This window comes from Scyliorhinus torazame, chromosome 7, assembly GCF_047496885.1.
Source record: "Scyliorhinus torazame isolate Kashiwa2021f chromosome 7, sScyTor2.1, whole genome shotgun sequence".
Lineage (NCBI taxonomy): Eukaryota > Metazoa > Chordata > Chondrichthyes > Carcharhiniformes > Scyliorhinidae > Scyliorhinus > Scyliorhinus torazame.
This window is the reverse complement of record NC_092713.1, coordinates 275,810,430-275,837,980: the sequence shown is the minus strand read 5'-3', so window position 1 is coordinate 275,837,980 and position 27,551 is coordinate 275,810,430. Positions and strand designations below refer to the sequence as shown.

The following is a 27,551-nucleotide window of genomic DNA, read 5'->3' as shown; positions in this document are numbered from 1 at the left end:
CATGGAAATTGGTCAGGACAGCTGAGAGTTTAACCCTGTGAAGTCTCTGAGATTTTGCGGGGAGATGTAGGAGGATGTAAATATGATGGGGATAAAGACTTGGAGGGAAATGTAAAGTGTTTCCATCAGATGTATTTGTGATGTCAGAACACATGACGAGAAGTAAGAGGCCTGGAAGAGGAGAAGCTCAAACCTCGTGTGGAAGTCCGAAATACTTGCCGAAAATAAACAGTTATGGTTAAAGAGACTGCAGCATACTTTTAGGAGACTAGACAATCCTCACAACCCTATCTAATCCACTACCACGCAACAAAACATAAACCTGTGCACCTTCCACTAAGTTTATGTATCTGTGTATTTTTTTCTAGATCTTTCAGCACTTGCCACAGTGTTGGTGATGATCGGAAAGTTTGGGGCCACAAGTGCTTTTTCCATAGTTTATGTCTACACTGCTGAGCTGTATCCAACTGTGGTAAGAAATATGAGTGTCGGAATGAGTTCCATGGCCTGCAGGTTTGGTGCCATCATCTCGCCTTACATTTTTTATCTCGGTAAGGTAACAGTTTAACATATGTATGTAGGTAGAATATAAGAAAACGTCTTACGTTATCCAACTACCTACAGATCATTCCCATGTACAATAGGTTAATATGCATATGGTGAAAATGAAGCTCGAGCTATGCAGGGGATACCTGACCAGCCTCCTCAAAGCTACATATTGCTCATCCAACATCTACTCCATAGAATCCCTACAATGCAGAAGGAGGCCATTTGGCCCAACGCATCTGCAACAGCCCTTGGAAAGAGCACCATGCTTAAGCCCACACCTCCACCCTATCCCTGAAATCCAGTAACCACACCTAACCTTTTAGACACCTAAGGGGCAATTTAGCATGGCCAGTCCACCTAACCTGCATATCTTTGGACTGTGGGAGGAAACCGGAACACCCGGAGGAAACCCACGCAGACACAGAGAGAAAATGCAAACTCCACACAGTCACCCGAGGCCAGAATTTAACCTGGGTCCCTGGAGCTGTGAAGCAGCAGTGCTAACCATTGTGCCACTGTGTCGCCCTGTAGGCAGGTAGATACTGTAGCTTATCCCACTGAATGAATAAAAAGGGTGGTAGCATTTCAGTGAAAGCATAATGCCAATAAATGCATGAGAAAAATTATTTAAAGTATCTTCATTTTCTGATTATGAAGTGACTAAGCAATAATTGGTGAGATTTTTATCTAATAACATGTTGAAAGAAGATAGTCACTAACCTGAAGGATAGTCATCTCATTGTCAAGCCAAATCTGATGGCTTAATCTTTCAGCTTCTCCATCTCCCACCACCTCCCTGGTGAGTCTACCCAGGGATTGTAGACCTTCCTTCTCAAGTCCATTGGAAGACATTGCTGGTTACTGTTCATCCACCCTGTTACGTTGATGTACTGATTTTGGATGATCTTTCCCTGTACAAAGATATAGAAAGGTTAGCATTTAATTACGAATGTAAATCTTCCCAAGCTGTCTACAAACATTCCATTACAAAATCATCAGCTGTAAGCAATATGGCAATCCTTTAAGTTTTCACTTTTAATATCATCACCTTTGATCGCGGAAGCTATGTCAGCAGAGAGAATGAGAGAAAAGGTATATGTGGCTGTGGATATTGTGACTTATTTTGTGGTGATACAGCATCGACTGCCTATGCTATCTCTCCACAAAAATGGCAGAATGATGTAGAATGGGACGCCTCTTCTAAATTTAACCAGGCAGATATCCTGAAATTAAAGTCTCTGAGATCAATATATTTTTGGATTCTAACCAGTTCAAGCAATATGGCGATCAGGTGGGAAAATAGAGTTGTGGTCAAAGATCAGCCATGATCTTAACAAATAGTGGAACAGAGCATGGCCATATGTTCTTATGTTCCTTGACTTCCTGTAAAGTGTAAAAATAACATGCAGACGAAGTAAGCACTTGTGTACGATGACTGATTTCATAGGTATAAATTAAGAATTAACTATTGCTGTTTAAATAATAATCTGTAGCAAAGTCATAAACATGTTTGGAAAAATTGAATAAAGCCTAAAAATGGGTGCAAGGATTCTGGTCAATAGATACCAGGGGCGGGATTCTCCGACCCCCTGCCGAGCCGGAGAATCGCCGGGGGGCAGCATGAATTCTGCCCCGCCGGCGGCTACCAGATTCTCCGGCACCAGTTTTTCAGCAGGGGCGGGAATCGTGCCACGCCGGTCGGGGGCTGTTGGCAGCGGCCCCCCCGACGATTCTCTGGCCCGCGATGGGCCGAGTGGCCATCGTTTTCGGCGGGTGCCGCCGGCGTATATTACACCAGGTCCATACCACCGGGACCTGACTCTGCAGGCGGCCTGTGGAGTCCTCGGGGGGGTGCGGATCTGGCCCCGGGCAGGGCCCCCACAATCGGGGCCCACCGATCCGCGGGCGGGCCTGTGCCGTGGGGGCACTCTTTCCCTCCACACCGGCCGGTGGAACTGTCCGCCATGGCCGATGCAGAGAAGAACCCCCCTGCGCATGCGCTGGGTTACTGGCGCGCCCGCGCATGCACCAACGCGCGCCGGCTGGCAGAGGCCCTTCAGTGCCGGTTGCCGTGGCGCCAACCCCGCCGGCGCCGGCCTAGCCCATGAAACATAGAATTTACAGTGCAGAAGGAGGCCACTCGGCCCATCGAGTCCGCACCGGCTCTCGGAAAGAGCACCCCACCCAAGGCCAACACCGCCACCCTATCCCCACAACCCAGCAACCCCAACCAACACTAAGGGCAATTTTGGACACTTAAGGGCAATTTATCATGGCCAATCCACCTAACCTGCACATCTTTGGACTGTGGGAGGAAACCGGAGCACCCGGAGGAAACCCACGCACACACGGGGAGGATGTGCAGACTCCGCACAGACAGTGACCCAAGCTGGAATCGAACCTGGGACCCTGGAGCTGTGAAGCAATTGTGCTATCCACAAGGCTACCGTGCTGCCCTTCCGCACCAGAGGATTCCGCACCTTCCGGAGTGGTTCACGCCACCCCTCGGCGCCAGTACGGCCCACCCTTCTGGGTAGGGGAGAATCTAGCCCCTGTACTCTGCAGTTCAGTCAGGATGCAAGTTTTGTGCTGCTTTCTAATTTAAATGATAGAAACATTGAACCCAATCTGCTGCTTTTGCTGATAGCGGCTGGGGAAGAGTGTCATATCATGCAGATTGGCAAAAAGAGCACTCAAAAGCAAAAAGCATGTTCCAAGGTTCTCTGACGAAGCACTAGAGACTTTGGTACAGAAAGCGAGTATGATGGACCTGACCCAGATTGTGAAGTTATCCCACAACCAATGAATCAGTTCAAAACTCTGAAGTGTGACCACATCCGTGAATGGCGGTGAACAATTAAGCAACTAACCAATGGAACAGGAACTAACCCTCCCCAATGCTGGCAGAGCCGAAGACATCAATGCAAGAGTCCATGCTGAAGCATTCACAATCATTTTCAGCAAGAAAGGTTGAGCGACTGATCCAGACCTCATTACAATCTTGGTCCAAATACAGACAAAAGAACTGAATTCTAGAATAAGTTGAGGGTGACTCTACTTGACATCAAGATGACAAATTGAGTGCAACACTGAGGAGCCCTAATACAATTGAAGATGATGAGAATCAAGGAGAACACTCGCTACTGGTTGGGTGATCTTAGGCCCAAGACGTTGCTGAAGGAGTGCCTGAGGAAAGTATCCTAGACCCAACCATCGTCAACTGCTTCATAAATTAGTTGCCCTCCATCAATGGTCAGAAGTGGGAATGTCTTCTGATGATTGTACAATCATCAGTACAATTCCCAACTCCTCAGGTACTTAAGCAGTCCATGCTCACATGCAACACAACTTGGACAAGATTCAGTTTTAACCTGATAAGTGACATAACAATCACACTACACAAATGCCAGGCAATCACCCTCTGCAATAAGAGGCAGTCTAATTGCCTCAACAACATTACAATTTCTGAATCACCCACCAACAATATTCTGGGAGTCACATCACCAGAAACCTAATAGGCAAGCCACATAAATACCAAGCTGTACTAGGAAGTCAGATGCTGGGTATTCTGTGGCATACAATTCACCCCCTGACATGCAAAGCCTTTCCACCATCTATTAAATATAAATTAGGTGTGCGATGGAATTACTAACTTGCCTGGATTAATGTAGTTCCAACAACGCTCAAAGCTCAAAACCATCCAGGTCAAAGCTGCCCGCTTGATTGGCCTTTCTCCACCACATTAAATATTCACTCCATTCACCATAGGTGCATCATGGCAGCAGTCTGTACCATTTCAAGGGCGCGGCAACACTCGTCAAGACTTCTTCGACAGCACTTTCCAAACCGAAGGCCTCTATCACCTGGAAGAATAAGGGCATTAACAGCATGGGCACATCAATCACGCGCAAGTTCGTTTCCAAGGCGCACACCAACATTGATTTGGAAATATATTGCCGTTGATTCATCATTGCTGGGAGAAAAATCGAGTGAGCCTTGAAAACAGGTATTGGGAATCTGATGCACGATTAATAATTGCCGGTTATTTGCAATTCAGTTAAGATGCAAACTTTGTGCTGCTTTCTAATTTAAGGCATGGTAACATCCAGCACACCTCAGCTCTTCCTAACAAAACTGGGTGCACTCCCACCTCATGGACTGCAATAGCTCAAGAAAGTGACTCACTACTTCTCAATGACCATGAGGGATGGGTAATAAATGCTGGCCTTGATAGCGATACCTAGATTCCATGAATAGGTTTTTTTAAAAATCCTGATCTATCCATGTTGCTTCCTCAGAAATTTCAAGCGAAACAGAAGGTAATTCTAGCTCAATTCTCCAGTTGCTAATTAGGAACAAGTTTCCCACTTTTTACTGGGCAATGGTATGTGAAAAAGGCTAAAAAATGGCAGAAAACAAATCTCAAAAATAGAAACCAAAAATAATCCTCACTCTACTTTTGTAGTTTAAAAAAAGCAGTAAAGGGTGGTTATTGACAATAAGGCCTGTCTTACATGGTCTGTCTGTGGCTTTATATTGTTGTGCTGATCTTCACCGTATCATTTATCATTTATATTTTCACAGGTGTTCATTATGAGTTTCTCCCTTTTATTCTGATAGGGAGTTCTACAATTCTTGCAGCAATTCTGGTCCTGTTTCTGCCCGAAACACTCAAAACTCCTCTCCCAGAAACCATTGGCCAGATGCAGAAAATTAAGGGGTAAGTGTGTGTAGTCTTTATGATTCAGTCATTCCTCTCAGTTTTCTGCTCTGAATAACTTACATGTATGTCTACAATATTTTTAATGCAGATTTTATCCCCAAGGTGCTCCACTGAGGAGAAAAGAGCAGGCTCCTGTCCTTTGTGAGAGAGTTAGAGGAGGTTATGAAAAGCCTGTTGGAAGATGTGGGGCGGGATTCTGTGGTCCTGGGGCTACGTAAACGCCGGAGCCTTTTACGACGGCATCATCTGGCCCCTAGGATCAGTGATCCTGCACCGCACAGTGGGCCAGCACGGCACTGGAGCGCTTCACGCAGCTCCAGCTGCTGATATGGGCGGCACGTGTTCGCGCATACGGGCCATGGCCGGCATGAGTTTGTGCATGCGCGTGGGTTGCCTTCTCCACGACGGCCCCCGGGCATCATGGCAGTGCTCTACAGGGGCCCAGCGTGGAGGAACATAGCCACCCCCCCGGGATAAGCCCGCCCACCGATCGGTAAGTCCCAATTGCGGGCCTGGCAACCGTGGAGGTGCCCCCTGGAGTCGGGTCCCCCTCCTCCACACCAGGATGGCCCCCACAGCATGAACACCGAGGTCCCGCAGGGTAGGACCACACGTGAACAGCGGCGGCGGGACTCGGTCGAACTCGGCGGGCATTCGGTCGCGGCCCTCGACCGCGCCAGTCGCTGGAGAATCGGCTGACCGGCATCAGAGTGGCGTCGCATGATTTCTACCCCCCACCCCCCTCACCCCCGGCGATTCTCTGACCTGGCGCGGGGTCGGAGAATCCTGCCCGTGCTTTTTATAAATATAAAAAAAGGCATAGAGCTGGAGGTATTTGGAGAATGAACCTACCACAGAAGATGGAGCAGATGATGGTGTGCACAATAGAGAGGAGGCCAGGGAGTCCTAGACAGTAGGGGAAAGACAATAAATTGAGATGGTTACAGTGATAAGACAATGGAGAGATTTGTTGACAAGAATTTTAAACACAGTCCCTTGTGGGACAAGGCGCTCAGCAACTTTTGGAAGTGCTGGGTGAGTGGAAGTTAGGGTGGAGACTAAGGGCCGGATTCTCTGGCCACCCTGCAGAATGTTTCACCCCAGCTGGAGGCAGCACGCCGTTGATTGGCAGTGGGATTCTCTGCTCCCATCGCTGTCAATGGGATTTCCCTTCGAAGCCACCAAATGGCCGATGAGAAACACGCAAGCAGGGGTGCGCAGCCGACGGTACCAGCGAATCCTGTCACCAGTGAACGCCCGGAAGATTCTGGCCTAAATGTGGTGGCAGATAGTTCCACCGGTGCCTTTCCCACTGGCTAGAATGGTGTAGACCCACGCCAGATTCTGCACTTTACTGAAGCACAGGCGAATTCCCTCCAAGGCACCTGGTGGGCCGGCAGCTGATTCTTCTGCCTGCAATTAGCGGCGGATTTGAGGCCCTTGCGTTAGGTTCAAATAATAGTTCAGCGCACTCATATCAGTCTTTCCAGCCTATCTGTCTTCACCAGACCATACAGGATGTCAGCAACCCAGGGGAAAAAGGCAAGCAGCATCAAGAAACAGTCTGTTCCTTGACGTTCATAATTTCACGATTGAAAGGCCAGACAGAATACTGGTAGGCAGCCGCCTTACTGAGCATTCATTAGATGCAAATGGCATTTGCGCCACCTGCCAATTGGAAGACTGGCCCACCATTAATCCGCTATTGAGAAAATGGAAACGTAATTTTATGCTAGTGTGTTTCAGGCTTTTTGGCTCCTGCTGGATTGTCCACTTCCGCCCATCATCAAACCCGCTACTGGCAGGAAGGGAGAATTCCATTCTTGGTGTGGAATATGGGGCAGGATTCTCTGATCCTGAGGCTAAGTGTTGAACGCCGTCGTAAACACCATCGCGTTTCTTGACGGCGTCAACATGGCCTCAGGTGAGGCGATTCTGACCCCTACAGGGGTCCAGCATGGCACTGGAGCGACCCACGCCGCTCCCGCTGCCGAACCCGGTGTCAGATGGGCGCCGCGGGTCTGCGCATGCGCATTGGGACCAGCGCCAATGCGCGCATGCGCAGTGGCTCCATTCTCCACACCGGCCCCGACGCAACATGGCGTAGGGCTACAGGTGCCGGCGCAGAACGAAAGAGATCCCCAGCCTGAGAGACCGGCCCGCTGATCGGTAGGTCCTGATCACGGGCCAGGCCACAGCAGAGGCCCCCCCCCCCCCCACCCCACGTCCTCCTCCCAATCAGTCTGCCCCCGGATTACGCCAGGTAAGACCAGGTGTGAACTGCGCCAGCGGGACTCGGGTTTTTTTTGCGTGGCTGCTCGACCCATCCCGGGCGGAGAATCGCCGGGGGTGGGGAGGGGGGGGGTGCGGGGCGCAGAGTGGACCCCGCCCGGCGCTCTCTGGAGAATCGGCGGACCGGCATCGCGCGATTCGCGACCGTCCCGGTGATTCTCCGGCCCCGCCTGGGCTGAGAGAATCCCGCCCATGATGTGAACTACAGAGCTTTAGGTGATTTGAAGTTTGTGGAGTATGGGAGGTTGGCAAAGGAGGCATTAAAAATGTTGTGTAGGGAAGGTGGGGCTCTATTTGTAAAATGTGGGTGAATGCAGGCAATACTGCTGAGGTAGAAATTAACATTTCTAAAATTACAGTTGGCACAACCAGGTTGGGAGGAATGTGCAGTTTCTCTCGTCCGACTACTTCACAGGTAAATGCCCAATTGTTTACCTCTGCTATTGCTAGACTCAGAATATGAGTATAACCAGGTTTCTTTCAATAAACTCAGAATGATTGATTTATTATGAAATAAAACTTAAAAAAAACACATTTCATATCTAATTAACATGCAATTTGCAAACCGGGGGCGTCATTCTCCGACCCCCCCAGAGGGTCGGAGAATGGCCGTTGGCCGCCGTGAATCCCGCCCCCGCCCCCGCCGAAGTCTCCGAAGGGAGAAAAGTCGGCGGGGCGTTAATGGCGCCGCTGCCGCGGAGAATGTCACGGGTCTGCGCAAGGCAGCCGATTTTCGGCCTGCCGATATTCTCCCTTCCGGATGGGCCGAAGTCCCGTCGACGTGATGACCGTTCACGTCGACGTGAATCAAACCTCCTTTTCATCGGCGTGACCCGGTGCTCCAGGCTCACGCCGACCAGCGAGGAGGTGAGTGACGGCCTGGGGGGTTGGCTTGGGCAGGAAATGGCGTGGCCGCAGACTGATTGCGTGAGGAGAGGTGTGTCTCGGCTTGTGTGTGTGTGTGTGTGCGGCGGGGGGGGGGGGGTGGTGGTTAGAGTAGGCTGGGCTCCGGGGGAGTGCCGGGAGGGGGTCCGTGCTGGGGTGGGGGTTGGGGGGGGTCCGTGCTGGGGTGGAGGTTGGGGAGGGGGTCCGTGCTGGGGTGGAGGTTGGGGGTTGGGGGGGTCCGTGCCGGGGTGGAGGTTGGGGGTTGGGGGGGGTCCGTGCTGGGGTGGAGGTTGGGGAGGGGGTCCGTGCTGGGGTGGAGGTTGGGGGTTGGGGGGGGTCCGTGCCGGGGTGGAGGTTGGGGGTTGGAGGGGGTCCGTGCTGGGGTGGAGGTTGGGGAGGGGGTCCGTGCTGGGGTGGAGGTTGGGGATTGGGGGGGTCCGTGCCGGGGTGGAGGTTGGGGATTGGAGGGGGTCCGTGCTGGGGTGGAGGTTGGGGGTTGGGGGGGGTCCGTGCTGGGGTGGAGGTTGGGGAGGGGGTCCGTGCTGGGGTGGAGGTTGGGGGTTGGGGGGGGTCCGTGCCGGGGTGGAGGTTGGGGGTTGGAGGGGGTCCGTGCTGGGGTGGAGGTGGGGGAGGGGGTCCGTGCTGGGGTGGAGGTTGGGGGGGTCCGTGCCGGGGTGGAGGTTGGGGGTTGGGGGGGGTCCGTGCTGGGGTGGAGGTTGGGGAGGGGGTCCGTGCCGAGGAGGGTGATGGGAGGGCAAATGAGTTGGTCCACCTGGCCAGGTGCCAGCCTCCAGCAGTTGGACCCATGCGGTCCATGCCACCTGGCTGGGGGGAGGAGGGGATATGGGCAATGATGACATGTCGTCGTTCCCCTCCCCCCCACCAGGCCGTCATGTTTTCAGATCATCCAGCGATGTTGGCCGCCGTGGTGGCAGCCGCTCATGTCTATGTTGCCCTGGATGAGGAGGAGGAGGAGGAGCGTGCCAGAGAGGCGGCGCAGGCTGCCGCAGAGGGGCAGGCGGCAGCCGCCCAGGCTGGAGGGACACCTGATCGACAGGACGAGGAGGGGGAGGAGGGCGTCGCAGCCCCATGGCAATGGAGGCACCCGAGGGCGCCCCGTGTGTACCGGCCCCGGCAGTCATACCAGGACCTCACGGACCGGGAATGCAGGAGGAGACTCCGGATGAGCCGGGAAACCGTGGCACACATCTGCCACCTGCTGGCACACCTGTCACCGCGTGGCACTGGCGGGGGACACCCTCTCCCCGTGTCCGTCAAGGTTACGGTGGCCCTGAACTTTTATGCAACGGGGTCATTCCAGGCACCGAGTGGGGACCTGTCCGGCATATCGCAGACATCGGTGCACCGGTGCATCCGGGCAGTGACAGATGCCCTTTATGCCATGGCGCACCGCTACATCCGCTTCCCCGTGGACCGGGCCAGCCAAGGTGCCCGGGCCGTGGGCTTCTCTGCCGTGGCCGGGTTCCCCATGGTCCAGGGCGCGATCGATGGGATGCACGTCGCCGTGCGGCCACCTGCAGATAACAGGGCCGTGTTCACTAATAGGAAGGGGACCTATTCGATGAACGTACAGGTGGTCTGCGACCACCGCATGATGATCCTGCACGTCTGCGCCCGTCACCCAGGCAGTGTACACGACTCATTCGTGTTGTCGCGGTCATCCATCCCCGGCATGTACGAGGGACGCCATCCCCGGCTGAGGGGCTGGTTGCTGGGCGACAGGGGCTACCCATTGCGATGGTGGCTGATGACGCCTATACGGAGGCCACGCAATGAGGCGGAGAACCGCTACAATGATGCCCATGTAGCGACAAGGGGAGTGATCGAGAGGTGCTTTGGCGTGCTGAAGATGCGTTTCAGGTGCCTGGACCTCTCTGGGGGCGCCCTCCAGTATCGGTCAGATAGGGTCGGCCGCATCATTGTGGTGTGCTGCGTCCTGCACAACATAGCCCAGCAGAGGGGCGATGTGCCGCAGGCAGAGGAGGGCGGAGTGGAGGAGCAGCAGGAAGAGGCACAGTCCTCCCCAGATGAGGGTGATGGGGGCAATGGTCAGGGCAGACGGGGTAGACACAGGCGGGTGGCTGTCCACCGTTACCGGCTGGCCCAGCGGGCACGGGACAGACTGATAGACGCCCGCTTCACTGACTAGATGGGCGTGGGAATCGGGTAGTATGGCCACAGACCGCACACCATGGCAACAGCCGACCACCCCCACCCATCCACCCACCCAGCACCCTCACCCCCCTCCCCAACCCCACCCACCCCACCCGCATGCACACCACCCCCCCCCCCCCCCCCCCCCCCCATTGACGACCCACCGGCGGCACAACGGGCCGGGCTCACACAGTTGCGGGTGGACGCGTGTCTATCGCAGGCCATGGAGGATGATGACAACCCGCCCTGCGATGAGCTCCTGGCTCTACATCGTTGGACTATGTCTGACCCATGGCCACAGTACCACCATCCACCCGGACCATCCCTGCATGCGGCTGTGACACTGCAGCGCACGGTCCCATCCTCTGCCCGGGGGATGTTGATGGCGGCCCAGGGGGAAGGGGGCAGACTCACCTGGGGCTGAGGTAAGACCACCCCTCACACACACACTTGCGCTCAACGTACATGACACGCCCGCACACTTTGGACAGAGCACAAAGGCAGCTTCGGTAGGTGTAACATTGACTTTAATAACCAAAGGAGTTCATGCACGTGCCCTAGCCCCTAAAACTCATCTGTGCCCTGCACCCGTGCCAACTTACTCAGTGTCTAATTGTTTGGCCTTACGGGCCCTTTGACTACATCTACGTGGTTCCCCAGACGGTACAGCAGAACTGGAGGTGGACTCCTGTGATTCCTGCCCTCTGACACTGGATCCCTTTGGCGGCCGTTTCCTGGGGCGTCCTGGCCTAGATGGGCCAGGCTGCGGCCCGGGCGACTGGGATGGCGAGCTGCCAGCCTGTCCTGCCCGTTGCCCACCCGATGCACCTGGGACGGAAGGGGGGGAGTCCGAGGTGTCGCGGTGTACCGGGACCTCCCCTACAGAGGGAGCCGGGACGGACCACACCACCTCCTCCTCCCTCGGGGTGCCCGATGGGCCCCAGGCCTCTACATGGGTGGGGGATGCGAACGGACTGGCCATCCGACGCCCCCCCGACATCTGGCGCTGCCAGTCCTGGAGGCCCGTGCTGGTATCGACAGGGGTCTGCAGGTTTGCAGCCATGGAGCCCAGGGTGTTGGCAAACCCTGTCTGTGACAGTGCGACGCCGGCTCGCACATGGCCACTGGCGCCGATGCCCTCAGCGATGGCCTGCTGAGACTGCGCCATGGCCTGCAGAGACTGGGCCATGGCCTGCTGACACTGGGCCATGGCCTGCAGAGACTGGGCTATGGCGTTGAGCGCCTCTGCCATCTGGCGCTGGCACTGGCTCATGGCCTCCTGTGAGAGGGCAGCCATTTCCTGGGCCACAGACGCCGCCTGCACGGAAGGCCCCAGGCCTCGCAAACCGTTCCCCATGTCTGACACCGTCGCAACCATTGCCTCCACCGCGGACGCCACCCGTGCGGTGTCAGCCTGGGTGGCACGCATGACCGGCACCACTCCCAGCTCCTGGACGCGGGTGGACTCCTCCACCTGAGACCGCAGCCGCCGCAAGCCGCCCGTCACCCTCTTCGCTCGCCTCCGGGTCGGTGGTTGCATCGGATCTATGTGTGGGTGTGGTAACTGCAGGAACCCGGGATCCATCTGGGCGGCAGATGTTCGCTTGGCCTGGGCTGCCCTCCGACCGCCCGGTCCCTCTGCTGCTCCTACCTCCACCTGCTGTACCGGGACGGCTGTGTTGTGCGCACCAGTGAGTGTACCAGACGCCTCATCACTAAAGTGCCCAACCGTGGTGAGTGTTTCTGCGATGGTGGAGGGTGTTGGTGACAGCAGTGGCGTTGTGTCGTGCTCTTCGTCCCACTCTGACTCCATGGCACTTTGGGGTGGGGGTTCGTCTCCACCCATCCACTCTGAGTCACTGTCCGGTATTTCGTCTTCCCAGGTAGGGGTGTCCTGGGTAGTGGTGTCCTGGGTAGTGGTGTCCTGGGTAGTGGTGTCCTGGGTAGTGGTGTCCTGGGTAGTGGTGTCCTGGCTCGGATGTGACGGGGGCCTGTGGCTGCCCCCCTCGTCGCTGGGTGGTCGCTCCCGCACGTGACGGGGGTGTCATCTCCCTGTTGCTCCAGGTCTCTCCGTCTCCCGTGGTGTGCGAGGGGCATCCTGCGGGCGTCGCATGCTGGAGGGTCCGGGTCTCTCCGTCTCCCGTGGTCTCCGAGGGGCATCCTGCGGGCGTCGCATGCTGGAGGGTCCGGGTCTCTCCGTCTCCCGTGGTCTCCGAGGGGCATCCTGCGGGCGTCGCATGCTGGAGGGTCCGGGTCTCTCCGTCTCCCGTGGTGTGTGAGGGGCATCCTGCGGGCGTCGCATGCTGGAGGGTGCGGGTCTCTCCGTCTCCTGTGGTCTCCGAGGGGCATCCTGCGGGCGTCGCATGCTGGAGGGTGCGGGTCTCTCCGTCTCCTGTGGTCTCCGAGGGGCATCCTGCGGGCGGTGTGCATCTGCGGGGATGGGTGCCTGGACGTTTGGTCCTGCGATACACAATGAAGCATGCATGGTTAGACATCAGGCAGTGATCAGGTGATACGGGGGAGGGGGATATAGGGGAGGGGGGATAGGGGGACGGGCTGTCGGTGGCTCACTTGCTGGTGGGCCCCCGACCTCTGCATCAGCAACCTCCCGGTCCTCAGGTCCGCCAGCCAGTTCCAGGGCCCTTTCCTCGTGTACGGTCAGTGGCCTCTCATCAGCGGGCCTTCCTCCAGTCCTCACATGCTCCCTATTGTTGTGTGCGCGCTTCTCCTGTGGGGGGGGGGGGGGGTGGCAGGGGTAAAAGGCAACAGTGTTAGGCAGGTATATGAATGCACGCCATCGGTTGCTCGTGCATTGCAGAGGTTAAGGTTAGGGCTGGATTCACTTGGGGATATGGGGGAGGGGGAATATGGGGAGGGGGGGATATGGGGGAGGGGGGATATGGGGGAGGGGGGATATGGGGAGGGGGGATATGGGGGAGGGGGGATATGGGGAGGGGGATATGGGGGAGGGGGGATATGGGGGAGGGGGGATATGGGGGAGGGGGGATATGGGGGAGGCTCACCCTGCCTGCTCTGACGAGGTCGTTCACCTTCTTGTGGCACTGGGTGCTTGTCCGTGGTGTCAGGGCCACAGCGGTGACGGCCTCTGCCACTTCCCTCCACAGACGCCGGCTGTGGCGTGGGGCAACTCTGCGGCCGTGTCCGGGATACAGGGCGTCCCTCCTCTGCTCCAGCGCGTCCAGGAGCGCCTCCACATCGCGTGACTCGAACCTCGGGGCTGAGCGACGGCCAGCCATCCGGTCGGGTGTTCCGGTCGGGTGGGGGGGGAGCTGCGCGGCCTTATGAGCCGTCACGCCGTGCAGCGCGTATGACGCTGCACGGCGTGAACCACTGCGCAAGCGCGGATCCCATTACGTCGCTGCTAGCCCATTTCGGGCCGGAGACTATTGTCCCATTTTTATGACGTGACGCAAGTGGGATTTGCGCCGTTTTTTGCGCCGATCGGCGGACTTTCCGCCGATAACGGAGAATTTCGCCCCGGAAGTGTAACAATATAGCCTTTTAAAATCCCAAAATGAACCCACATACATACACGCGCATGCATGCCACATGCACAGAGGAGAAAAAAAATAGGATCTGTGCAAAGGTTGATGTTAAAGGGAAAAATAGAACTTCCAACCAATAGGAAGGATTTATGAAAAAGGATAAAGTTAGAACTTCCAACCAATAGGAAGAATTTATGAAAAAGGATAAAGTTTAAAGTGTTTTGAGACTGTCAATCTGGTGTCCCGGCATATGAAAGTGGACCGCTGGCCACAGTAGTTGTCTGAATGTTCTTTCCAAAGGAGATTTGGTGTGGAGGAGAGCAGAGTAGAATCAATGTACCTGGACATTCCAAATGCCTCCTTTGCCACAGCGGAGCCGCCCCCCCCCCCCCCCCCCCCCCGTGGTCGGACCCCCCTCCCCCCAACCAGGCTGCCCCAAATACAGACAAGTTATACAGAGATGAGAATTTCTAACTGGATACTAATAACCACGCTGAATTGCAGACAAGGCAGGAAGAAAGCGATTTGGACAACCTTTGCCGTCTTGGCATATGCCCAAACTAAGTCCAAAACACAAGTTCAAAATATAAACTCCCTCAGTCAGGGGATCTCTGTAAGATCACCAGGGCCTCTGCCTCTGAAACAGTAGTTTTGTTTCCCTCCAGCAGTTAAAGCTCAAATAAATGAATGATTCTTATCTCCTCAGGTGCCTTGCTGGTTATTTAACTGAAGGCATGTGACTTCTTGGAAAAGGTAGTTTGTTCATAGTCCAAAGTGAAATTGTAGCCTTTTTAAAATGCAAGTCAGTTCCCAAGAAAGTGTCCAAATAATTCAATATTACGATCCTGTAACAGACCCCAACAGTGGCTAGTATATTGGGCAGAAACACTAACATTTTGTTTTAATTTTGTAAGAGTGTGAGAAAAGGATACCTCACTCCAGGAGTGATTTCACGCAAAATAGGGATATGGTATATTAAAACAAACTTTATTATTAACACAGTATTAAAATATCTTTAACGTCACACAGCAAATAGCTTACAATTACCCCTTAATCAATGCTAACCAATACAGTGGCACAATAACGCTTAGCTGCTATCTTTATTCCACTCAAACAACAAAACCATCTCCGACCCCAATCTATATCTATCTATCTGTTTATCTATCTATCTATCTACCTGTCTATCTAACTATCTATCAATCTATGTATCTAGTTATCTATCTATCTATCTGTCTATCTATCTATCTTCCGATCTATCTGTCTACCTATATATCTATCTATCTGTCTATCTATCTATATGTTTATCAATCTATCTATCTACCTATATATCTGTCAATCTATCTATCAATCTATCTGTCTATCTACCTGTCTATCTATCTATCTCTCTATTTATCTATATGGTTATCAATCAGTCTGCCTATGTATCTATCTGTCTATCTATCTATCTATGTATCTATCTATCTATCTATCTATCTGTTTATAAATCTGTCTATCTATCTATATATCTATCTATCAATCTATTTATCTATCTACCTATCTATCTGTCTATCTATCTATCTACCTGGCTAACTATCTATCTACCAATCTATCTATCTATCTATCTATCTGTCTACCTGTCTATCTAACTATCTATCTACCAATCTATCTATCTATATATCTGTCTATCTATCTAACTATCTATCTACCTATATATCTGTCTATCCATCTATGTATCAATCTATCTATCTGTCTATCTATCTATCTATCTACCTGTCTATCTATCTATCTATCTATCTACCTGTCTATCTATCTATCTATCTCTCCATTTATCTATATAGTTATCAATCAGTCTGCCTATCTATCTATCTATCTGTCTATCTATCTGTCTATCTATCTACCTATCTATGTATGTATGTATCTACCTATCTATGTCTATCGATTTATCTATCTATCTATCTATATGTTTATAAATCTGTCAGTCTATCTATCTATCAATCTATCTATCTATCTATCTACCTATCTATCGGTCTATTTATCGGTCTATCTATCTACCTATCAATCTATCTACGTATCTATTTATCTATCTCTCTGTCTATCTATCTATCTACCTGGCTAACTATCTATCTATCTAACTATCTATCTATGTATCTATCTATCTATCTACCTGTCTATCTATCTATCTAACTATCTATCTACCGATCTATCTATCTATCTATATGTTTACCAATCTGTCTGTCTCTCTATCTATCTATCTTTCTATCTACTTATCTATCAATCTAACGATCTATCTATCTATGTATCTATCTATCTATCTGTCTATCTATCTATCTACCTGGCAAACTATCTAACTATCTATCTACCGATCTATCTATCTATCTATCTACCTACCTATCTATGTATCTATTTATCTATCTATCTGTCTATCTATCTATCTACCTGTCTATCTATCTACCTGTCTATCTATCTATCTATCTATCTATGTATCAATCTATCTATCTATCTGTCTACCTGTCTATTTATCTATCTATCTATTTATCTATATGGTTATCAATCAGTCTGCCTATCTATCTATCTATCTATCTACCTATCTATCTACCTACCTATCTATGTATGTATCTACCTATCTATCTGTCTATCTATCTATCTATCTATCTATCTTTCTATCTATATGTTTATAAATCTGTCTGTCTATCTATCTATATATCTATCTACCTACCTATCGGTCTATCGGTCTATCTAAACATCTATCAATCTATCTATGTATCAATCTATCTATCTAGCTGTCTATCTATCTACCTGTCTATCTATCTATCTCTCTATTTATCTATATGGTTATCAATCAGTCTGCCTATCTATCTATCTGTCTATCTATCTGCCTATCTACCTATCTATCTATGTATGTATCTACCTATCTATCTGTCTATCTATTTATCTCTCTATCTATCTATCTTTCTATCTATCTATATGTTTATAAATCTGTCTGTCTATCTATCAATCTGTCTATCTACCTACCTATCTATCTACCTACCTATCTACCTACCTATCTATGTATGTATCTACCTATCTATCTGTCTATCTTTCTATCTCTATATGTTTATAAATCTGTCTGTCTATCGGTCTATCTATCTACCTATCAATCTATCTATGTATCTATTTATCTATCTCTCTGTCTATCTATCTATCTACCTGGCTAACTATCTATCTATCTAACTATCTATCTACCTATCTATCTATGTATCTATTTATCTATCTATCTATCTACCCGTCTATCTATCTATATGTTTACCAATCTGTCTGTCTATCTATCTATCTATCTTTCTATCTACCTATCTATCAATCTAACGATCTATCTATCTATGCATCTATCTATCAATCTATCTCTCTATCTTTAAATTGTACGATATCTTTGCCTATCTATCTATCTCTATATCTATCTATCTATCTATCTGTCTATCTGTCTGTCTATCTATCTATCTGTCTATCTAACTATATATCTATCTAATTACCTATCTAGATGTCTGTCTATATTACTATTTATCTATCTATCTCTCTATCTATCTACTATCTATCTGCCGATCTATCTATCTACCTTTATGTTTAGCAGTCTGTCTGTCTATCTATCTATGTATCTACATACCTACCTATATGTCTATCCATCTATCTATCTATTTTTCAAAGTATCTATCTATGTATCTATCTATATATCTATATATCTATCTATCTATCTATCTACCTGTCTATCTATCTATCTATCTAACTGTCGTCTATCTACCGATCTATATATAAGACCATAAGACATAGGAGCGGAAGTAAGGCCATTCGACCCATCGAGTCCACTCCACCATTCAATCATGGCTGATTTCAACTCCATTTACCCGCTCTCTCTCCATAGCCCTTAATTCCTCGAGAAATCAAGAATTTATCAACTTCTGTCTTAAAGACACTCAACGTCCCGGCCTCCACTGCCCTCTGTGGATATCTATCTATCTCCTTCTGCACTGTAGATTCTATGATTCTATGACATTGAATCCAACTGTGCTATATGTTGCATATAAATGTCGCCTCACCACTCTTCATCTAACCCCATCAGCATATTCCTTTCACACTCACATGCTTGTCTTGCTTACTGTTAATTGCATCTCTGCTGTTTACCTCAATCATTCTTGATGAAAGTGAGTTCCACATTCATACCATTCTATGGGTAAGAAATGATTCTTCTGAATTAGTAATGAAGAGGCTAAGGCATTTGAAACTTTTTGAAACTTGATGCTGAATCAAACAAAATGCCATTGTTGAGTGCAGTCTGGTTCAACTTAAGCAAGCAGCCAGGAAATAACAAATTCATTGATAAAAGTACAAATGTTCTGGCAGGAAGCAATGGTTTCACCCTTCTACACATAATTGGAGAAAACCCCGATTCATTCACAGCTTAATTTCAGACAAGCAGTCAGACAGGGCTGGTTTAGCACAGGGCTACATCACTGGCTTAGAAAGCAGACCAAGGCAGGCCAGCAGCATGTTTCAATTCCCGTACCAGCCTCCCCAAACAGGCAGCGGAATGTGGCGACGAGGGGCTTTTCACAGTAACTTCTTTTGAAGTCGACTTGTGACAATAAGCAATTTTCATTTCATTTTCATTTTCAGACAGCACATTTTAGAGATCTTAGGGTGGTAAGTTAAGTAAAACTGGATGTCACCAGCATATATGTGGAAGCTGATTCAATGTTACAGATAACACTGTTGTGTTGGGTGCTCTGGATCCGTGGAACACATACATGCCACCAACACTTAAAATAGTGCAACACTATTTTATTAAGTTAGAAACTGTTGAGCATACTTTCACTGTGGGTTAACACGATGTTAAATTAAACTAAAGACCTATGCCTGTCCTAACCAGTCTATGCACTCAGCACATGGTGAAGATCTGGGCTGTAAGCTGTAAGCTCTGTCCTTCTGAGAAGCTGCATCCCGAATGAACGGGAACTCTGATGCCCTCTGTCTATATAGTGAGTGTGCTCTAACTGGTGATTGGCTGCGGTGTTGTGTGTGTTGATTGGTCTTGCTGTGTGTCCATCAGTGTGTGTGTCTGCACCATGATATACTGGTGGATATTATGACACCCCCCTTTTATAAAGAAATGTATGTGTGTGGCAATAAATAATGTGTGGTGAGAATGTTCCTAACTACGCGTGGGGTGCGAAGACATATTTACAGGACTACATACATGAGAACATAGCTATTTACATGGGAAGGTGCCTGGTGCAGAGAAGCAGTATGCAACAAGAGTAACGAGATCAACACTATATACAAACCAGGGAAACGAACAAACAAAGCAACAAAACAATTCAGAGAGTCCATAAGTTCGAAAAGTTCATAAATTTAATCTCTGAGATGGGCGACGAATTCTGGTTAACCGTAAGGGTGGCACACCACTCATCGTCTGGATCGATGCTGTATACCGATAGAGGCTGGATTCTTTGCTTCGGGGACACCCTGTTTTTTGTAACGATACCGACTCGAAAAGGTGCCTTCGGGTCCTCGGTGTCAATATCGGGTAGCAGGTCTGAATCGGACTCGGTGACCGTGGGTTGAATGGCCCGGACATTCCTGCGAAGCTGGCTGGGGCAACAAGAGTTGGCAGACTAAGCTGATCTGCATAAAGCAGCATAGTGGCTAAGTTTGCCACATCTCAAGCATCGTCGGGATTTGGCTGGGCATTGCCGCTTTAAGTGGGCGGAGCCACAGTTGGCGCACATTGTAGCGTCAGTACGTTCGCTGCGCCACCGCGCATGCCGATGCAGTCGTACGTGGTGCGCGCCTGCGCAGTACGTTCGTCGACGTCGCCCTCCCCTCGTTCGGTGCGCACAAGCGCGGGAGTCCGCGAAAAGCGCGCAAAATGGCCGCCCTCATCCAGGCGGAGGCCCTGGAGTTGCTCGATTGCTTGGACCCGTTCTGCCTCGTGGGGACCTTGCCGCGCTGTTTCAGCTGCTTGGATGTGGGAATACCGACTAATGGCGTGTTCGTGTAGCACGCAGGTCTCGATGGCAATCGCTAGGGTGAGCTGTTTTATCTTGAGGAGTTGCTGGCGTAGGAGGTCCGACTGAACACCGAAAATGATCTGGTCGCGTAACATGGAGTCGGAGGTGGGCCCGTAATTACAGGACTGCGCAAGGATGCGGAGGTGGGCGAGAAAGGACTGGAAAGGTTCATCCTTACCCTGCAAATGCTGTTGGAATGCATAAGCGCTCGAAACTTTCATTCACCTCTATGCTGCAGTGAGTGTCAAACTTGAGGAGGACCGTCTTGAATTTTGATTTATCTTCATCATCAGCAAAGGTGAGAGAATTGAAAATGTGGATGGCATGTTCCCTGGCCGTGGATAGGAAGAGAGCGATCTTCCTGGTGTCTGAGGCAGCTTCCCGGTCTGTGGCTTCAAGGTAGAGCTGGAAGCGTTGTTTGAATATCTTCCAGTTTGCCCCTAGGTTACCGGTGATGCGGACGCTGTCCATTTTGCAGGATGGCTGTATGCTGGTGGAAGACAGATCACTTGCAGGTAGGTCTAAGAAGTTCTAACATCCCTCAACTCCTGGTATCATTTTGTGTTTGGTGCTCTGGATCCATGGAACACATACAGGCCACCAACACTTTAAATAGTGCAACACTATTTTATTAAGTTAGAAACTGTTGAGCATACTTTCACTGTGGGTTAACATGATGTTAGATTAAACTAAAGACCTATGCCTGTCCTAACCAGTATATGCACTCAGCATGGTGAAGATCTGGGCTGCAAGCGCTGTCCTTCTGAGAAGCTACATCCCGAATGAGCGGGAACTCTGATACCCTCTGTCTATATAGTGAGTGTACTCTAACTGGTGATTGGCTGCGGTGTTGTGTGTGTTGATTGGTCTTGCTGTGTGTCCATCAGTGTGTGTCTGCACCATGATATACTGGTGTATATTATGACAAACCCCACTAAAGGGAAGGTTGCAGATGAGGAAGAAAGAAGCAAGGCTTCAGTGGCTATGAGACAACTGGAGAAAGAACCACTGCTGGAATTAAATTGTGTTGGGGCAGGTAGAAACGTGCACTCTGGAGGATGAACTGGAGCTTAGCTTTGGAGGTGACATAAGTCATTATGACAAATGCTGCAGTGAAGTCGCAGAGGACAAGAAGTACAATGCCTCATGATCACAGTCACAGAAGCAGTGCGTTTGACCAGGGTGATTTCAGTGCTGCGGCAGTGCAGAATTGTACTGACAGGAGTCATACTGTGAATTATAACACTAGCCAGAACTTTCCAGTCAGAGAGGCAACCAAACAACCAATGACTTTGGGCGGCAATTTTGTGGCAGGACCAGACAATCCCTGCACCGTTACTGTTTATTTGTTTAAAATCTTACCTCAAACTTTTTTCACCTTCGGGCAATGGTGCGGAATTGTAGGAAGGATCATCAACCTGTTGAACCATGAATGTTCCCCCCCGTGGCCAAGAACTTCTAGAGTGGAACCTGAACTCAGAGCCTCTGTCTAAGAGATTGGGACACAACTGAGCCCCCCCACCCCACCCCCCACTTAGTCTGTCTTTCACTTGCTGTTTGGCACTCACGTGGTCCAGTGTGTAGCTTCACCAGGTTGACACCTCGTTTTTATGTATGCCTGCTGTTGCTTCTGGCATGCTCTCCTGCACTCTTCATTGAACCAGGGTGAACCCCTGACCTGGTGGTAATGGAGTGGAGGAAATGCCGGGCCACAAAGTTAACCATTTTGGTTGAGTAAAATTAAGCTGCTGCTGATGGCCCATAGTGCCTCAAATTTGCCCAGCCCTAAGTTGCTAAATCAGTTCAAAATCAATCCCATTTAACACGGTGGTTATACCACACAACACGATGGATGATATCCTCAATGTGAAGACAGGGCTTTGTCTCTATGAGGACTGTGCGGTGATCACTCTTACTGATACTGTCATGGACAGATACATCAAAGGCAGGCAGGTTGGTGGATATGAGCTCAAGTATGTTTTTCCCTTTTGTTGGTTGCCTCCGCCTACTGTAGACACAATCTACCAACTAGGCCCTTTAGACTTGGCCTTGCTAATGACTATGTCAGGCTATGGCTTGACTAGTCAATTAGACAGCTCTCAAAATTTTGGCACAAGCCCCCCAGACCAGACATTCATAAGGAAGACTGCCGGGTCGACGGGGCTGAGTTTACCTTAGTTATTCCCGGTACCTAGGTCGATGCTGGGTGGTCCATCCAGTTTAACTTTTTAGTGATTTGATACAACTGAGTGGCTTACTAGGCCATTTCAGAGGGCATTTAAGAGTTAACCACGATGCTGTAGATCTGGTGTCACAGAGGCCAGACCAGGTAAGGATAGCAGATTTCCTCCCCAAAGGGCATCGGTGAGCCAGATGGTTTTTTACAACAATGGTTTCATGGTCATCATTACACTTTAGACTCTGGGTCCCCAGAGCATTAGTCTGGGTTTCTGGATTACTAGTCCAGTGATAATAGCACAATGCCTCTGACTCCGTTATTCACAATCTGTGGAGTAATGCATTACTCATTGGCACATCACATGAAATCTTTTTGAATGACTGAAATCAAATCAATGTATGAATTAAGCGACTGTATCCATTCATTGAAAGGTGATGGGCAAGTTTCAGGTAATGGTCATTCATTATAACAGTGCTGTTTTTGATTTGATTGCAGGTTCGCATGTAGAAGTACTCACATAAATCATGAACATTTGAGTACAAATGGAACAGCTGGTGAAGCCATTACTATGGTCCGTAAAAAGGAGGAAATTTAACCCAGACCTGGCTATAGATTAGCAGAATGAAAAAATAGACAGTCAATTGCTTATCTCCCATTGAAATATACTCATCAATGCAATAGACATACTCAGGGATTACTGTCTAATATTCTGATCAATCGGGTACAACACCTATTTTATGTTCGTTTTCTTACATTTTCTCCTTTTCATATGGAACCAAGAATGTATTTTCATGCAACATGCAAGTTGCTAAAAGTGTATTCTGAGGTTGATTTGACATTTCAACAGCAGATCAATCAAAAAGGCTGGTTATGTCTTTGTTTACGCCTGCAGCAAAGAGGTGGCTGCAATTTTAAGGTGTGAACCTCATTAATATCCTTTCTTTTTTTTATAAACTTAGAGTACCCAATTCATTTTTCCAATTAAGGGGTAATTTAGCGTGGCCAATCCACCTACCCTGCACATCTTTGGGTTGTGGGGGCGAAACCCACGCAGACACGGGGTGAATGTGCAAACTCCACACGGACAGTGACCCAGAGCCGGGATCGAACCTGGGATCTCGGCACCGTGAGGCTGCAGTGCTACCCACTGCACCACCGTGCGGCCCCATTGATATCCTTTCTCCATGCTATGGGCTGGGTAGGGTGTTCCGATGCAGTTCACTGAATTGAAGCTTCCCAACAAACGGCTGCTCTAGCTGTCAACACGGGAGTGTGGGCACAATCACAGTGGGTGGGGTTTCAGAGTAATAGCAGCCCAGATTATTTTTGTAGAACCCGGAGGAATATTTCTGCTCCTCTGCACGCAACAGAAATACTGATAGACTTACTTTGGATGGACCTCATTGGCTACCACTTCCCCTCACAGCGCATGGTCTGGTCCGTTCCAACCTAACATGGCAATCATGGTCCTGGGGCTTCTGATTTGCATAATAAAATGAACCCACCATCAAAAACAGGCCCAATAGAAGGCTCTTTTCAAAATGTCACCTGATTATTCACTGGTGCCAGCTGTATCAACCCCATTTTTTGTCCATCACTCCCTGTTCGTGTCAGGTTAGAGAAGTGAAAATTAACCCCTTCGAGATCATATTCTCAGTTTGTGTGTTTTCCAAGGAGGGCTTTTTTTTCAAAGACCATAAACCAAACAGCAGCAACAAACCAATGTTTTCCTTTCAGCTGATACTGTTAGTTATTCTGCCAATTGTTACTCCTCTTGGTCCATTCCTCCAACTTGAGTTTAAACTCCCTCTGGTGGCGTAAAATGGAAATCATAGAAACCCGACAGTGCAGAAGGAGATCATTCGGCCCAACGAGTCTGCACCAATCCTTCGAAAGAGCACTCTTCCTTGCTCACCCCATAACCTAACCTGCACATCCCTGGACACTATGGGGCAATTGATCATGGCCAATCCACCGAACCTGCAATTCTTTGGACTGTGGGAGGAAACAGAGCACCCAGAGGAAACCCATGCAGACATGGGGAGAGCATGCAAACTCCACACAGACAAGGCCAGAATTGAACCCGGGGCTCTGGTGCTGTGAGGCAGCAGTGCTAACCACTGTGCCACCGTGCTGCCAGATTCCCAGGGAGAAGAATGTTAAAATCAGAAACAAGGGCCAGGACTGAAATTGAGATAATTATCCTTTAAGTTGCACAGTGTGGATAAATTGAGTCATAGGGTATCAAAATATCCCTGTTGAAATGATAAAAATAGGAATGCTTGCATTTATGGATAATGGCATATTGGTGAGCTTTATTGGTGGAAAGTGTAATTTTGTCCATTATTTGGGTATAAATTGAAGGATTATTTTACAGATGGTGCATATTATAAACAAGTACTTTACAGACATAAATTATACTCTCCAATAATATTTGCACATATGTCTGCAGTAATGATTTGACTGTGAACTGTAAATGATTATTTTAATGTAATTTCCCTGAAATGCTTTTTTTACTTGTTAATCTCAGAATCACAATTATTCTCCTGCTGTGAAGTGTGATTTAAAAATCGATAATTATGAATTTCTGAATGTGAGTAGTAAGGTTGCAACAAAGATTTATAGGCTGTTAACCTAAATTACAGGATTCCGATTTATGGGCTTCATTGAGGCCCCTTGATTTTCTTCAGTTTCTACTTGGTCTCAACAATATGTCAATTTAAGTAACATTAATGGACACCCTCATAGAATTAATACTTTTATACAATTCAAAAGTTGCACTTTAGATGATGGAGTAGGGTGCTTGGCATGAAAAGCCCTTTTATGATTATAAGCAACGGGCCGGTTTTGCTCTGTGAGCTAAACAGCTGGTTTGTGATGCAGAACAAGGCCAGCAGCACGGGTTCAATTCCCGTACCAGCCTACCCGAACAGGCGGCAGAATGTGGCGACTGGAGGCTTTTCACAGTAACTTCATACATGGGACAATAAAAGGTTATTATTATATCAGAAAACCATATGTCCAGGTTCATTAATGACATTAATTTAGTAGTGTAGCTGAGAACAGAAAGTTACAAACAGACATTGAAAGGCGAAGTGAGTTGACAAAATGTGGCAGCTGGAGTTTGATGTGAAGGCATTTAGGAAAATCCACTCTGGAACCAAAGTATATCCCAAATGGCGATAAGCTGGTGGTAACTGTGCAGGAAGAAATAATTGTAGGGTATAAGTACAGACGTAACCTTCAAACTAGTGGATAAGTGCCAAAATAATCAAAAATACGAGTGGAAGGTTAACCTAATCACAAGGTACCTAGAATACCAAAAGGTAGAAATTAGGTGACAGTTGTTCAAAGCTTGTGGTTAGATGTCATCTAGAGTATTGGATTCTGTTCTGGGCATCATAGCTCAGGAAGCCCATCTCGGCCTTGGAGGGGGTCCAATGCAGATTCCTGAAAATAGGACTAAGTGTCAAATTATGAGGACTGAGTAAATTTTATTCCCCAATGTGGCATTGCGGTCATGTTGCAGGGCCCAGAGTAATGCTCCAGACACATGAGTTCAAATTCTACCACAACAACTGGGGGAATTTAAATTCAATTAAATAATAAATCTGGAGTAAAAAAGTAATCATTAGTAATGATAATCATGATGCAACCAGATTGTCAAAAACACCCATCTGATTCATTCATGTCCTTCATGGAAGGAACTCCGCTGGTAGAACTAAGGTGAGTAAATGGGGTTCAGATGCAGAACAGCCATGGTACAACTTAGTGGCAGGATAGTCTATTACTGATCCTAATATATTATTGTTTTGAAGCCAAATTATCAGGCTTATGTCATCTTAGTTGAGTTTTCTCCAAGTCATCTGTGTAAGCGAACATATCTGAATTTACAGTGTGTGATTTGAAATTGAATTCTTCTTTAACTCAAATAAATAAGGTTTACCAGAAAATGAAGTATTTTCTGACTCAAATGAAATGAAGCACTCTACTGAGACATTTCTATCTTAATTTCATCTGTGCTGACTTATTCCTAAGGCTGATGGTGATGGTTAACTGCACTTTTCTTTATTAATTTAGGGGATGTGGGCTTCACTGGTTAGGCCAGCATTTCTTGCCCATCCCTAGTTACCCTTCAGAATGTGGTGGTGAGTTGCTTTCTTGAACTGCTGCAGTTCCTGAAGTCTAGGTACACCCACAGTGCTGTTCAGGAGGGAGTTCCAGGATTTTGCCCCAGCGACAGTGAAGGATCGACGATATATTTTCAAGCCAGGGCGGTGAGTGACTTGGAGCGGAACCTCGAGGTGGTGGGGTTCCCAGGTATCTGCTGCTCTTGTCCTTCCAGATGGTAGTGGTCGTGGGTTTGGAAGGTGTTGTCTATGGAACCGTGGTGAGTTACTACAATGCATCTTATAGATGGTACACACGCTACCACTGTTCGCCAGTGGTGGAAGGTTTTAATGTTTATGGAAGGCGGAACAATCAAACAGGCTGTTTTATCCTGGATGGTGTTGAGCGTCTTGAGTGATGTTGGAGCTGCACTCATCTAGCGAAGTAGAGAGTATTCCATTACACTCCTGACTTCTGCCTTGTAGATGGGGGACAGAATTTGGGGAGTCAGGAGGTGAGTTACTCGCCGTAGGATTCCTAACCATTGACCTGCACTGACCTAGCATGGCTAGTCCAGTTTAGTTTTGGATCAATGATAACCCCCAGGGTGTTGATTGTGGGGGTTTCTGCGATTGTAATACCATTGAATCTCAATGGGTAAATGTTAGATATTCTCTTGTAGGAGATGGTCATTGCCTGCCACTTGTGTGGCACGAATGTAAATTGCCACTTGTCAGCCCAAGCCTGGATAGTGTCCAGGTCATGCTGAATTTGGACATGGACTTCTTCATTATCCCCATGCTGTAAATGTTAAGCTTATTTATCTCTCTCAACCTTCTATTTCTTGAGGCACACGCATAAGATCATAAGACATAGGAGCAGAATTAGGCCACTCAGTTCATCGAGTCTGTTCCGCCATTCAATCATGGCTGATATTTTTCTCATCTTATTCTCCTGCCTTCTCCCCAAAACAACTGATCCCCTTATTGATCAAGAACCTATCTATCGACTTCCGGTTGCGGCCATGCCTGAATAGGTCGCACGTTCGGCAGCTCCCGCCGGGAACGGACTTTAGGGCTCTTTAGGGCTTAGGTGGATTGGCCATGATAAATTGC

General features: G+C 48.9%; 1 protein-coding gene across 3 annotated transcripts in view; it reads left to right on the top strand.

Moving 5' to 3' along the window:
• LOC140427053 (organic cation/carnitine transporter 2-like) overlaps positions 1 to 26,279 on the top strand; it is a 332,051-nt gene extending 305,772 nt beyond the window's left edge. The window contains exons 8-10 of one of the 3 annotated variants that reach the window (XM_072512505.1): positions 369 to 551; positions 5,170 to 5,269; positions 22,822 to 26,279. In XM_072512505.1, the coding sequence (XP_072368606.1) occupies positions 369 to 551; positions 5,170 to 5,269; positions 22,822 to 22,921 (383 nt within the window). In that variant the 3' untranslated portion in view covers positions 22,922 to 26,279. Of the gene's footprint in view, positions 1 to 368; positions 552 to 5,133; positions 5,270 to 22,821 lie in introns of all 3 variants that reach the window. The other 2 variants (XM_072512504.1, XM_072512506.1) reach the window with 2 other exon arrangements.
• Positions 26,280 to 27,551: the final 1,272 nt, after the last annotated feature.